The sequence below is a fragment of the Lactuca serriola genome, chromosome 4 (genome assembly GCF_051521515.1).
Source record: "Lactuca serriola cultivar US96UC23 chromosome 4, Lser_US96UC23_V15, whole genome shotgun sequence".
In the NCBI taxonomy this organism is placed as follows: Eukaryota; Viridiplantae; Streptophyta; class Magnoliopsida; order Asterales; family Asteraceae; genus Lactuca; species Lactuca serriola.
This window is the reverse complement of record NC_136411.1, coordinates 8,470,985-8,486,962: the sequence shown is the minus strand read 5'-3', so window position 1 is coordinate 8,486,962 and position 15,978 is coordinate 8,470,985. Positions and strand designations below refer to the sequence as shown.

Below are 15,978 nucleotides of genomic sequence, written 5' to 3'. Positions count from 1 at the left end.
TTTTGATTACTTTATGCATCCTTTCAGTAATTTTCTTGATAATCATTATTCTTTATTCAAGAAGGATGCCCCCGCTCAAACATTGCTGATACTAGATTATGAATAATCTTTCCCAAGCTAGATTTACCATTTTGCCCCTATTTTTTGGTTATCGTTTGCTCACATACACCGATTTATAGTTCATGTTGTTGAAAGGAACACCTTTACCGGGGGTAGCCACTCTTGATGCATAGTTATATAGATGACCTGATCAACTTATCAACTCCCATATTTTCATCATGTATATTTTTAATTTGTGGTACAACTCTTACACCATTCCTCAAAGCACCACCAGTTGTCTTACCATCTCATGCATTTGATCCAGTTTTCTAAATTGCACTTTGGTGATTAATGTTAATAAATGTGCTCTTAATTGATCAATCCTACTTTTTGCAGGTTAATATATTAGCCACGTTTACAAAAACACTCATGTCACTGTTGATTAATATTTTGATTTAACTAATAGCGAAAAATCAATATTCAAGGAACATGAACAAAACGTCATCTCCTTCCATCAACAATTTGCAAAAATAAAGGGGGAGAACAACGTATATGTATATTTAAATTTTTAATATACGCATGATGTATATGCATTTCTTAAAGTAGAACAATTCAATGCATGATCCATTCAATATTGGTTGTGACCGGTCTTATAACTAAATGAGTAGATGCATGTTGTTTTTATATTTTACATCTTTTTACTGCGTGGTATATAACACATGATTTTACATTAATGACCGGTGGAGATACAACACCCCAGACGTATTTACATATGATGAAATCCCAGTGAAGACCTCTTTTCAAGCTAATCTGAAATTTACCTATTATAGTATTTTGTTATGAAACTATCTTTTTTTTATTAAGTGAAGAATTTGTATCGACCGTTTGAAAGATCAAAAGGTGAGAACTGAGGTTTGACATGAGAACTGTAGATTAGAAAGTATTCCATGTAAGTCTATGTGTATGTCTGTTGTTTGCTACAATAAGAAGGGATACATTCATGCTCACAATGCATTATTTTGACCATCTCTTGCATACTATCTCTTGATACTTGACTCTATATTTTTCATATTAAATACTAACCATATCATTGGTAAAATGATCAGATGAATATGGTTTCTATGTTAAATATTATTAAGGTTAATTTATCTCTAATTTTACAAAAAAAGATAAAAATATAATTTTGAATTTTGAAAAGTTAATTCATTGTCGATATAAAAAGGGATATTTTGTATGTCTGATTAATGAATTTCATTTTTTAACATAAATTTTTTGATATTCTTTGAAAATGAAACGTATAATCAAATGGTTTATATCTAACGAAGAATTTACGTTTTTGACATCTTTCAAAAAGTAAATTAATTTGGACAAAAATAATATTTACCGTAAAGAAAAAAAAAAAGACTGGTCATCGAAACTAACCACCGCTTGAAAACTATTTACCAAAATGAAACAACAGTCGGTCGGAAATAACTTACCGTAAAACGCTATCCATAGAACAGAAATTGGTTTACATTTGCCAAAACTAATGTAATTGGAGCCTAAAACTCATAGTCGCCTGTTGCATTGCGTGTGTGTATGTGTTTTAATTGTCATGTTTTATAGAGGAAACTATTTTCCGATGAATTGTATGTTTATTGTAATATGATATGTTTTCGAGAGAAAATAATCACCGATAGGTAACTATTATAAAAAAAAACCCATTCACATCACCCACATTCAATCTCTTCCACTGAATTGAAACTAATCATTGTCTGCTAACTAATTGCCGAAAAAAACTATTCGCCGCCCTCCGCTTTGCGCGGGTCAACGACTAGTGTATATATATATATATATATATATATATATATATATATATATATTGAGTATATGTAAGTTCAATTGAAAAAATAAAAAAATATTGGGTATAGGGAATCATTCTCAGTCAATCATTTATTTTTGCGCCAAAAAGCTCTGGTGTACCGGGCCGACGAAGGATGAGTAATATTCATATATGAATATAAATATAAGTGTATTCATATATGAATCCACCACCTCTCTCCCGCTACCAACCACCACCACCACAACCACTTCCGCCACCACTACCACATCCGCAACCAACCACTGCTACCTCTGACACCACCCATCTCCGCCATATTTATATATGAATAACCACTTCCTTTAAACGTATTCATATATGAATATACGTACTCATATATGAATATGACCTGTTCTGTCGGCCCAGTACGCTGAAGCGCTTAAGTAGAAGATTTGAAATGAGTGACCTAGATTCATTTCCTCATTCTTAACCTTTTTTTTCCTCAATTGAACTCATATCTCTCTCTTCTCTCTCTCTCTCTCTCTCTCTCTATAAAAGCTTAATTTTAAAATCAGATCTATATTTTCAAACGACAAATCCTTTTAGACTGTCACACCATTTTTTAAGAACATACATTCCCTATTACCACCACTACCTATCGCCATCGGCACCACCACCGCAAGCAGAGAACCACCGCCAGAATACCGCCTTCACCTCTCTCCACTATTATTGTTCTACCAGCGCCTTTGGCAACCTCCAGATTTGTGATTTTCTAGCGGTCTCCAGATTTTCAATTTTTTGGCAGTCATCAGATGTTCGATTTTCCTACCGATGTTGAACTAGATTTTCCATATTTGTGATTTTCTGACCTCCGCCACCTCCTACACCTCTCGATTCTTCTTTGTAACGATCACGACTAACATCACATCCTCATATAAGATCTGATGCCAATTGCTCTGGTGAAACACAACGAACTCGCATCCATCTTTTTCTCCAATATCTCCGGTGACAAGCCACTAGATCTGTATCATATCTGATGTGTTTGAGCTCTAACATCGACAAACTCCACCATTGCATTCAACCGCCACCACCACTGATGTCCCGCCGCTCCGATGAAACTCTTCCATGTCACCTCCATCTCTTTCTATCTGGTCTCTAGTTACACACCACCAGATCACATCAAATCTGATGTGTTTGATTTATTTCAAGTGTTGATCTGGTGGTTATTTTGTTGTTCATAGTGGTCGATGGTGGTTCCACCACCAGATTTGATTTGTTTCACCTCCTCATCCTCTTCTATTCCTCATGCAGTTTTTCTCTGTCATCACTCATCGCACCATACCAGAACTACATAGATTTGATTAGATCTGACATTTTTATGTGATTTCATAAAGCCTTGTGTTTTCTAACAAGCTTCCTCACCTCAGACCGTCTGAAAAGTCACCATATGTCATCAACCTCTTAGATCTAAAGCCAAAGACGCACCAATTTCTCAAATGTAGTTAGATCTGGTTGTGATCGGTGTATTTTTAGGCATAAATATGGTGTTTATGGAGCATTTCTTGGTGGCCGACGTTGGTCCCACCAACGCACCAGATTTGTTCCATAACCACCGCCTCCTTCCTTTTTATTTGACATGTTGATTTGTGGTGGTGTTTTGATAAAGAAGTTATCACAATAATTTGCACATAAGGTGTTTGATGAAAATCAACATCAATAGACTCTAAGAAACATGAAAATCTCAAATTTGTAAATCACATAAGATCTGAAAACAAATTGCACACAAGGTGTTTAACGAAATACATCAATGAGATCTGTAAGTTTTTAATTTATGAATAAGTGTTTAAAATTTTGTATTAAGTTGTGAACTAGTGTCTTGAATGTGTATTATACTATGAATAATGATTTTTTTGATGCATTAATTTCTAAATTAGTGTCTAAAATATTGAATTAAACTTTGAATTAGTGTCTGAAATGTTGTATTAAAATGTGAATTATAATTTTTTTTAATCCATATCTAAATTTTATACCAGTAAATGAGCTGTGAATGTAGTGTATTAAAATGTGAATATGTGTTTTATGTATTAATTTGTGAATTTATAAATTTTTAAGCCGTGAATGTGTTTTTTTATGCACTAAGTTGTGAATTAGTATATGAAATATTGAATTGAGTCTTGAATTAGTGTTTGATATGTTGAATGAAACTATGAATTCTATTTTTTAATCTATATCTAATTTTATAGGGAAATATGTGATGGGTTTGAGCCATAAGAACATTCATATGTACACATGCAAACCCTAATGCTTGGATCTAGGTTTCTCTAATGAACATGCTTTTCATCCAAGACTTGCAAACCCTAGATCTATGATATACAATTCGAAATTGACAAGACAAAGTAGATCTAGATGATTACCTCTTTCTTGGAAACTTGAATCTTGTTATCATTGGAGCTTAGAGTCACAATTGTCACTCCTCTAATGGCTTACAAACACCAAGAAGCAAGAGGATCGTATGGAGAGAGGTTGACGACACAAAATCGGCTCTAGGAACTCCTTAGGGTTTCTTGTAGCCGATTTCAATAGCTCCTGGGTCCTTTAAATACATGAGCTGCTAGGGTTACAGCCTAAAACCCTAATTAGATTACTTAGGCCTTAAGCAGTCCAAGGATCCTTCTAGATTAGGGATTGGACGATTTCAAGGAGCCCATGCACCTTATTTTCGTCCACCCCAAGATCCATAAGGATCCACAGCCCAAAATCAACTATCACACAATTGACAGTTATAGTCCCATTTATTTAATTAATCTCTTTTAGCCACAAAATTAATTCTTAATTAATTCTTGTCTAATATTAATTAAACTATATGATTTCTATATTAATAACATAATATATTAATAAATCATAATAACCTCTTTATTCATAAAGCATCCTATCATGTTGCTCTGGTGAAGGCAACCCAAAAGGAGCATGCACAACCGGGTCAAGTACTTACCAAATATAGTTACGGGCTTAGACACTCATCCAACAAGATGTTGGCAGTGTTGACATTGATGCTTGGTGGCGGCGATGGCTGGTGGCAATGTTTGGTAGTTGACAGTGTTGATTTTGGTGGTGGTGGTAGAGTAATCATATGTTCTATTTATCACTCATCTTTTTCATTGATTTCAGATAAGTTATCCTCTTTGATGATTCTCACACATATATATATATATATATATATATATATATATATATATATATATATATATATATACATATATATTCTTTTGGTGTTTGCTTTTAAAGTATTCTTTAACTTAAAAGTGACATTTATATTTTCATATCTAGAGGCATTTTTGTCTATTAAATTGTGAATTTATTATACTAAGTTGTGAATAAATTTACAAGTATATTAAATAATGAATTGTTGTATTAAGTTGTGAATTGTGTGTATTAAACTGTGAAATGATTATATTAAACTGTGAATTGACTGTATTAAGCTGTGAATTTTTTTATGAATTTTGTTTTTGCTTCTGAAATATGAGAATAAAGAATCATTATACACATATATATGAGTTTCTATAATTTTAAATAAATTATGTAAAATTTAAATTGTGAATAGTGTGTAAATGAAACTTTGAAAAAAAATGATAACTTCTAGATCTAAAGGTATAAATGTAAGTTTTAAGTTAAGAATGTGACATTTTTACATATTAAACTGTTAATTTATTATATTAAGCTTTAAAATGTATATATTAAACGATAATTGACTATATTAAGTTGTGAATTGACTGCATGTTGCTGCAATTTTTTTATATAGTTTTTCTGTTAAAATATGAATGATTTATGTAACAATTTTTGTATTAATTTCTTGTAATATATTTATTTTTGTGTTGTATAAGTACGTAAGAATTTCTTAATCTTTATAATTATTTTACGTTAAATTCAAAATGGATGAATTATTCAGTTTATTAAACTATGAATATAATATTTAACATGTCATTGTATAACTTCATATACATGTCTTATTTGGAAGAAAGAATTGTTGAAATGTTGACATAGATGGTTGGTGACATCGTTTGGTAGTTGTGGTGTTTGAGTTTGACTTCTCTTAATTAATTTAAGAATTAGTGTAAAATGATTGTATTAAATTATGAATTTTATGTATTAAACTGTAAATAAATTATATAAAGTTGTGTTTTATATAAGTTTTGTGTTAAAATATAAATAAACGCATTAATTAAAATATTAGACTAAAAAAATCACGATTCTGCCAATTTCTTACAATAATACAAAAATTAAGATTTTAATATAGATGATAATAATAATAATAATAATACATATTTACTTATTAAACTAGGATTTTCAGTGTTCTTAATTTTTGAACGACTCCATTTATATATAAAGGTTTTTTCAAAAAAAAAAATGCGAAGTTTAATCAGAAAAACCCCACCTATAAACCGTAAAAATTACAGATTACTGTTAACTTTTTATAACTTTTTCTCATAAAAACTAAATGCAAAACACTATTCCAATTATGAGAATGGTGTGATTCCATGTTTTATTTTGGAATAAGTAAAAAGGGATTCGTCCATCATGGTTTAAATTGTACACGACACTCAACAAGCTTTCCTTCAGCTATACCTTTAAACTCTCTCTCTCTCTCTCTCTCTACTACACTATCCACCAAATCAAAAAGCATCCTCCAAAGCAGAACCCTAACTGTTCTTCTGGCAACTTACACAAGAAGACGGAACTACCATCATTTAACTCATACACGATTAATCTTTCATCTTCGGTAGAACAATTATTTAGTTAGTATTTAGTCTGGAAATCAGTTAAATTCATCATGGAAGAGATGTACGGTTTCCATTCGATGTCCGATTACACTATTCCACCGGAAACTAACCTGATTTCGCCGTCAGACTACCACGGCGATCACTCAACTTCCGTTGATCATTACCGGACGTTTTACGGATCGGGTGATCTATTATCAGCGACTGCTTCTATCATAACCGAAGCTGTTTCCATCGCAGCAACGCCTGATCAGACTCTTCTTCCGAGACGTCGAAGCTGCCGACAACGTGATCAGAATAGAAACGGGAACGTTAGTGATGATCATCATGTTGATGCCTGTGATGATATCATCAAAGCAAGAATCGCTTCTCATCCTTTGTATCCGAAGTTGCTTGATGCTTTTATCGATTGCCAAAAGGTTATTGAAATAAAACCTAATTCTGATAAGTATTAATTTTACGCACTCATCTCTTCCGCTGTTTGTTCGTTTGTCGTCGCGAGCTCACTGTCGCATTAAACCAGTAATGATCTGTTGAATTTCATATTGTTTTGAACAATCGCCTTATTTTCACGAGGATCAACACGTAACATGCGCTGTAGACATCAAGTGAAACTAAATTCTTTGCGCTTTCCAGCAAATTTTTGGTTCAAAGTTTTAAGTGTATCTTTCTTTTTGTAATTATATACTTCAACTATGTGAATAAATTGGTTCGTATTTCATTTTACAGTTAGGTGCTCCTCCAGAAATGGTATGTTTGTTAGACGAAATCCGTCGAGAAAATGACGTTTGTATGCGGAACGCTGCCGCCTCTACGTGCTTAGGAGCAGATCCTGAGCTCGATGAGTTCATGGTTCGTATCGACCTTCTTTTGCATCCTATTGATCACCTTAGTTCTTTTTTTGTTTTTTTTTTTATCTCCATAATCATGTATTTGTTATCAAACACCATGAACATGAACAGATGAAAACATTTTCTGATCCTGTGGCTGTATATGGTTGTGTAGGAAAGTTACTGCCAAGTGTTAGGGAAATACAAGTCCGATCTCGCAAGGCCTTTTGACGAAGCTACTGTGTTCCTCAACAACATAGAAACGCAACTGGGAAATCTCTGTAAAGGTTCGTTCATATATCGTCTCTGATATTAGTTTTTTTAATCAAAAGCAAATTTATGTGTGGCGAGGATTGTAGTCGGCGTATGTTAGCATCAGGAGCTGGTTCATATTAGTCTTCTACTGCCCTCGCTGTTCTTCTTCCCCTTTCAGAGTCCTAGTCGCTCTCTTTCTCTCTCTAGTCTAGACTTAAACTCCTGACTACGGACACAAACAGCAGATTCGCTTTATCGGCTAGATTGTCATTTCTTGTTCCCGATTCTTTCCATGTTTTTGTGTTTAGACGAGATGAAGTGATTAAGCTTAAGCATGATGAAAGTTTAAAAAAGGAAAGATTTAATTGTGGAATATATATATTATATATATACATCTGTACAACTATATCAAAAGTCTGGATGTTACTCTTTTTCTCACTAGATGTGTTTCGAATTTTACTATATCAGCTGTGCGCACACACTGAAGTCTTAGGAATGTATATGTGCGTGTTTTGGTACGCGACTACTTATATATATATATTTGATTCTCGATAGAAAAATAAAAATTAAAACCAAGAGAGACATGCAATCATGGACCTTGGAACAGCATTTATTTTCGGTGTTTTTCTGTCACGCATGAGGTATTTCTTTGCTTTTGGTTTTCCTTTACAGTTCAAGACTTCAAGTTGACATTATAAATACAAATATTGTGTCAGGAGTTGGTCAGATAGTTTCATAAAAATACTAAATCAGGAGTTAGTTAAATAGTTTCATAGTAATTGATCGAATAGCTGAAAAACCTGGTTGTTTTGCATGTTCTTTTGGTAAGCAACTAAGATCTTTGTGTAGGAAGAGCTTCCTTTGTGAATGCTCATATTACTATGTATATTCTTTTGAAATATGATATGTGTGATAATTATGCTTTAGATAAGACCTTCCAAACAAGTTGCAGGATCTATAAAAGTAGGATATATGGACAAAATGATAATATGTCTTCAGTTAACTTTTTTAAATAGGTTTATATATTTGCAATCAAACAGTGTGTTAGTCTTTTGTTATATACTACTAGTATTTGTATGCACAAAATGATAATATGTGTAAGATGTCAATATGCTACAAAAATGTGAAACTTCATGCTTTCTTAATTTCGATCAGAGTTATTGGATAGTTTGTGAAAATAGCATGAATAATTTAAATAAAGAGTTAACTAATGCATGGAGATTAATTAATATATGAAGTATAGATTAATAATCTATTCTAATGGTACTATTTTCTAAGTTGATACTTGCTTCATGTGGTCCTCCTCTATCTGAATCATGAGAAAACATTCCAAAAGAAGGCCATGTTAAGGTTTAAGGCTCTAGTTGTTGTTTCTGTTCTTTTCTCTCTTTTCTGTTCATATGGATTCTCTATTGATCTGAGATATATGGTTAGTTAATACTTAATTAGTTAGTTAATAGTTAATTAAACCAAGTACACTGGTTGTTTTGATCTTAACTTTCCTTTTTGAATTCTTTAATAGCTTCATTCTATCCATATTTTTATTAACTTAAAGCCATGCGTTTTGGTCAGAAATATTCGGCTCTTTGTCTCCATCTCCAAATGGAGTGGTGGAGATCATGCAAGTCTTAGCCTTTTTAGCAGCCTTTGATGCTTAAACCCATATTATTATAATGAAAGTAATTCATACTTATGACAAAAGATCTTGTTTTGGACACTCAGATTTCTATGGTTTAGTAACTATTATTATATATACTCTAAAGTACAAGTTAACTTTTCACTGGCTTCATGTGTTTTGCTTTCATTTATTGCATTTCAGTTGCCTTTTAATCATATTTTCTGCATTCAAGGCATATAACCACGTGCATAGATTGTTCTCATGTTCTTATTGTCCTGCATGTAAATAGAAACTATTTTGGTACTTAACGCAAATTTTATTTTTATCACATGGTTTTTTATCTGTTTAGCATTCAGTAATTGTTCATTCCTGATTATGTGTTCGATTTCAGAAAGGTGACATCTTTTTTGCATTGTTGAAATATCTTAGTCTAGTGGACCTTTTTAGTCAAAAGAATGAATTTCCCTTGAGAAAGATATAGTTGCATTTCATTCCCCAGTACCCATACATGTACGCTGGAGGTAGGTCATATCACTTTATATTTATGGAGTGCTAGTACTAAGTAGTATTTGAATTGAATTACTTATTAAATGTATTTTTAGGTTATTTTATGTTGTATTTAATAGCATTAGTTTTAGACTTCTACTACACCTCTCAATCATATGTACATATCAAATTATGTTTGTCAATCTTACTATTGAATACTTTTTCTTTGGTAGAAAAAAATATCATTATTCATTATAAAGATACTAATTATGCCAAAAGTATATTATATATATATATATATATATATATATATATATATATATATATATATATATATATCACAGAAAAAGACAATTAAGATTAGGATTTAAGGGGCTCTATAAAGTATCTAAGACACATATTAGGATAAATTAGTTTGTTTTAATTAAAGGAAATCTTATGTTTGTAATGATATGATTTTGTTTAAATTAATTAGCTTTATTAGAAATTTGATGTGGTAAAAATAATTGGCCTTCAGAAGTTTTATTATTGTAAAAAATGATTTCGCCATATAATACTGATAAAATTTGATAAGTATATGTATTGTTTATGAAATGAAAAATATAAAAAATTGCATTGGTGTCAAGTTGAGTTATCCCAATCCGTTTGCCCACAATGTGTCCCGTGTCAGCACTACATACATATATAAAGAAGTGGTGGAATTAATTTCTCGAAGTCATTTAAATTTCGTTTGTCTTTGTCTTTGGGTGAATGTTCGTCGTCAATTCTGTTTGAAACAGTAAAACACTCCAAAATTCTATCGATGTAGAAATTTGAGAGGATAGGAATCCACACTGACATCAACCTTAACGCCATAAATGTTCAAATGAAATTCCCTTTTGGCAAAGAAAAAGATACGAGTAGAGAATGATGTTTAGGTGTTTCTTTTTCCTGGGTGATTTTCTCATTGAAAATTTTGTTTTGGTTTTTTGATTTTTGAGTTGAGAAATGATTGGATGGGGTGCAAACCCATATGGGGCATGGGTAGATACATTATTACTATTATTTATGCATGGGGGTTGGGATGTGATGTGATGGGGTTGTGTGGTTGAAAAGTCATCACATGGACTCCCGTGGTTTTCGCTGCCTGCTTTTTGCAGCTTTCACTAAAAAGAAAAACTTCGTAGTCTCACACAAGCACTGTCTAGTGGGGGGTGGTGCTGGTGGTAATCTGTTGACCTGTCAACTCGCTCACGGTCTATATGGCCCTTTGGCCGACGTGTCTTTTTGTGGGACCTTCGGTCTGGTGGACGTGTCATTTGTTTGTAATGCTGTCCTGTTTTTCCCATATTTAACAAAAGGTTTAAATCAAAATAATACTCTATAATTTTCAATGTTTTATGAGATCTTGGCCGTGATGGGTTGCATAGTTTGATGATAATAATTAATCTACAAAAATTAATATCTTCTTACATTTTGTTTTTTATTCATATAAAATAATGATATATGGAATCTTTTACTTTCTGATCTAATGAAGAGAAAATAAAAGATTGGTAGGGAGGACAAAGGGTTATTAGATATTTGTTTTCAGCCACAAGTTCAAGGTTCATATCTTGTTTGAGAGGAAGTGAATAGTTTAGCTGTTTAGAGAGGTATGTATGTTAATCATTTTAACAAAATTGATCTACCGATTAAAACCAGATAACACTCATTAATCATTACTCATTATAGCCCTTTAAATCTTCATTATATTTTGATTAATAGTCTCTGAAATAATGTTATCTTTGTTTATGGCATTATATGTGAAATGTATTATTTTTATTTATTTAATTGTGTTTAAAAAACGACAAGGAACTTTATAGTACAGTTCAGATAAATAAGGTGTAATTATTTAATTGTTAAAAAAACTATCAAATTTTTTTGCTTTGAAGAACGTATGTAATTGTTTGATGATAGATATTTAAAAAAAAAACGACTAAACGTAACAAAATCATAAAGTCTTCTGGATCGAACATTGAATGCGCTTAGTGGTTTTTTGCTGGACTCTGTCACTGTTTGTGGATTTAAAATCTTTTGGCTTGTAGTTGTAGGGTTTTACGTATTTATATACTCATGAACTCCTAAACATTTCCATATTTTCCAGCTTATGATGCTTTGCTTTCTTAAGTCTCATTGCAATTGCAAATCGATGGAAATTGGAGATGGAAGGCTGTAAAGGCTAGTGGCCGACTGGTGTGTGTGTGTGTGTGTGTGTGTGTGTGTGTGTGTGTGTGTGTGTGTGTGTGTGTGTGTGTGTGTGTGTGTGTGTGTGTGTGAGAGAGAGAGAGAGAGAGAGAGAGAGAGAGAGAGAGAGAGAGAGAGAGAGAGAGACGTGCGGGGGTTGCGTGGGTAAAGTTTGTAAGTTTTGTCTGTGGCGACGTAGAAAACAGGAAAAAATCAACATGAAAGATATTGCTGGTTTTGGGGAGTGTGTTTTGCTGACACTTTGATTTGATGGTGGGGTATCCACCTACTCTACTCCCCCGTCAATCAGTCAGTTTTAGTTGTTACTGACACTGAAACGACCTAACGAGCACTTGTCCTATACACCACACTATTCATAAACGACTTTAATTTGTCCTTCCTGCATTATATTCCTTTCATTAAATATTTATCATCTCTAACCAATCATTTTTCTCTAACCAATAAAAAAAAACTGTATAAAACCAACTATTATTAAATCTGTTATAAGCAAAGCTTTATGATGTAAACGGATGAGAAGATTGATGATTTTTACAGATGATGGAGCAGTATCATCGGAAGAAGAATTTAGTGGAGGGGAGACAGAAAACACACAACAAGTGAGCCGAGAAGATCAGGAACTGAAAGATACGTTGTTAAGAAAATTCGGAGGTCATATAAGTTCCCTTAAGCATGAATTCTCCAAGAAGAAAAAGAAAGGAAAGCTCCCAAATGAAGCAAGACAAACTTTGCTTGAATGGTGGGATTCACATTACAAATGGCCTTACCCCACGGTAACAATCAACAACTTTTTATTAATTATCACCCTTCTTTATATATCACCTTTTAGAAAGATAAAAAAATATATATAAAAAAGGGTAATTACATGGGTACGTATTTGATAAAATAATAATAATAATAATAACTAATATTGATCGATGATGATGTAGGAGGCTGATAAAATATGGTTGGCTGAATCAACGGGACTAGATCAGAAACAAATCAACAACTGGTTTATAAATCAAAGGAAACGCCATTGGAAACCATCTGAAAACATGCACTTAGCAATGATGGGTAGTTTTTCTGGTCAGGATTATTATGACGATTAAATTAAAAAGGGCAATGGAAATGGAAATGGGCTCCTGTATATTTACTTAACAATAATATATAATAATTCAATGGTTACAATTGGGGTTAAGTAATCAACCAATCATGTCATTTTGTGGAAATAAGTACATATATTTGAATGCACATATACATGAATACTTTGTATTGTCTTATTTTCTTGCCTTTCTTACCCTTGGCATAAAAGTGTGTGGCCTTCAGGTCCTTAGAGCATAGGGAGGGCTAAATTTGGTAGAAATTATCTATGCTTTTGTATGTGAGGTCTTTTGGGCCTGTGTTCTATCATGTCTACGCATGTCTTTTCCTCTGTGTGATCCTTTTATGTGTTTTTTACCTACACGACAAACACCACACTTTTGTCTCATATATACCCTAATTAATGTGCTTTGTATCCATTAACGTTGTATTCTCGAGCTTGGACAAAGTAATAATACTACTACTAATAATAATTACAATAATCTCGTGTATCAAATTATTGATAGTTATTCCAATCCTATAAAATCTAACTATAACAAAAATGACTGTACTTTAACAAAATGATCGTGCTTATATCTTTAGTTATGACTGCCAACTTTGCAACTGTTTAACATGACGAATTACAAAATACCCATGCTATGATGGGGTGTGGTCACAGGGCCGGTCCTGAGAATTCAAATGCCCAGGAGGAACCGGAAAAAAAAGGCCCTTAGGCCGTAACGTCTAACGAATTAAATTATATAAACTAAAGTTTTTATACTCATATGTCCATTTATGTAATGTTGAAATTGCAATTAATATAACACATAGACCATTTTTGTAATTCAATATAACATATGTACTATTACTGTAATGTTAATATAACACATGGAGAAATTCTGTAATTTATATAAATAAAATTGGTTTTTCCATAATTCTAACTTGTTTGCTTTCCCTTTTTCACACAAATATTAAAAAACCAAAATTTTTGGGTCTTATAAGTCAGAAAATAATGAGAGTCAATGCTTTGATTCAAATGATCAAATCAACTCAAAACCTTAAGAACAAGTAGAGATTGGAGGTCTCCACACAAAAGAAAGATAATAAAAAATCAGATAGTGGTCACACCCTTGTTTCTCAAATGCAAAAAGATATGTTGCAACAAACTCTTTGCAGAAACTGGCCAAAATACCCTTTAACCACCTTGAACCACCCGATGCTATCTTGGCACTAATGTATTTCCTATTTTACCTTTTTTGTAGCATACATGTATTGTAAATGTAGTCTAGTAGCGTGATGGTTAATTTTATTGGGCTATCATTGCTATTTTATGGTTGATTTACATTTTACTTTGCTATAATCTAATCATTTTTAATAAGAAAGTTAAAAAGAAGATTTTCTATCTTGAAGAAGGAAAAGTGGTTGGACAATACCATATATGGTGTTCGACATAGAAGGCATGACTAGCACCTATAAAGCTAGAAGACCATTGTTATCTTTTTACTGCTTTTATATTCAGTAAAATACAATAAAGATTTTGTTCTTATTCTTCTTTTGAATATCATTTGATTATCAGGTCATAGCAGGTCTTGACACTTCCTAATAAACATATTAACATAATCTGATAAACATATAAACATATTTTTAAATTCTAATACCTAATAAACATAAACTGGTATGTACAATTTCGGATTTCTGGAACAAATTGGAAAAACCCAATTCCTATTCAAGGCTTTAAACAAAAAGAAAAGTAGAAATCAGTCTTTTACCAGAAAATCACGCTTTGGCTATTGATTCCGATTTCTGAATCGTTAAGCCTGAACTTCAATCACAGAGATGGTCGTTATTCGTCAGATTTTTCTTTGTATGTCTTCACTTCTGACGGTGCGTCTTGTGTAACCTATAGGATGTAAGTGTATAGTATGTAACCTATAGGATGTAAGTGTATAGTATAAAAAAAATTAAAAGAACGGACCCCTAAAATTTTTGGGCCCTGTGCAGCTGCACAGGGTGCCCCTGCTCTAAACCGGCAATGTGTGGTCATCACGCCACCCCTCTATAAGCTTGAAGCTTGAAAAATAATAAAGTTTAATGTAAGACAACTAGTCTATAAGCTATTTTAGTAGCGTTACCAAACGTTTAATTACAATAATCTCGAAAAATAATCAAGCTTAATGTAAGACAACTAGTCTATATATAAGTTATTTTAGTAGTGTTACCAAACGTTTAATTACAATAATCTCAAAAAATTATCAAGCATAATGTAGACAACTAGTTTATAAGCTATTTTAGTAGCGTTACCAAACGTTTAATTACAATAATCTCGAAAAATTATCAAGGTTTTGTACGTCAAACACATGTAGGTTGTTCAAAAACGTTCTAAATTTGCTACATAGTTGAAATAGAGGTTAATGAGAAAGGTTATGGATATGGAAGATCTAAACCCAAGTTAGAATCTTCGTACCTACATTTAGGGGTGGTTGTGAGAAAGGTTTGGACATGGCTCCATAGAGGTTGATGAGCAATGATGAACCACAACTAGGCCTGGCAATAGAGCGGGTTTTGACCCTGATCCGATCCAAACCCTTAACATTATACAGGTTTGGAGCATAGTTTTTGATCCGTTTACCCGTTAACGACCCATACCCGCTAACCCTTTTATTAAAAGGATCGGGTATGGATCATCACCGATCCGCTCCATTTATAACCCGCCTCATATAAAATTTAGAATTATACATTTATATTTTATACTGCCTAAAGTTTACTTTAAATTCCAATCGATAGTCCAAAGAGAATAGGCCAAAAACTAAACTGTTTTTACATATGACTCGAGGACTCAACTTCTAGACTTCTAGTCTTCTCCCAAGAATCATGATGTCATTTCATTTATATTTCATC

The 15,978-nt window shown here is 32.6% G+C and overlaps 1 protein-coding gene across 1 annotated transcript; it reads left to right on the top strand.

The window, feature by feature from the left end:
• The first annotated feature begins 6,414 nt into the window (after positions 1–6,414).
• On the top strand, positions 6,415–13,206 carry LOC145100985 (homeobox protein knotted-1-like 6). Its single transcript, XM_079038140.1, has 5 exons — positions 6,415–7,031; positions 7,342–7,464; positions 7,618–7,729; positions 12,559–12,794; positions 12,951–13,206. The coding sequence occupies exons 1-5, from the start codon at positions 6,666–6,668 to the stop codon at positions 13,107–13,109; spliced, it is 996 nt and encodes a 331-aa protein (XP_078894266.1). The 5' UTR covers positions 6,415–6,665; the 3' UTR covers positions 13,110–13,206.
• The last annotated feature ends 2,772 nt before the right edge of the window (positions 13,207–15,978 follow it).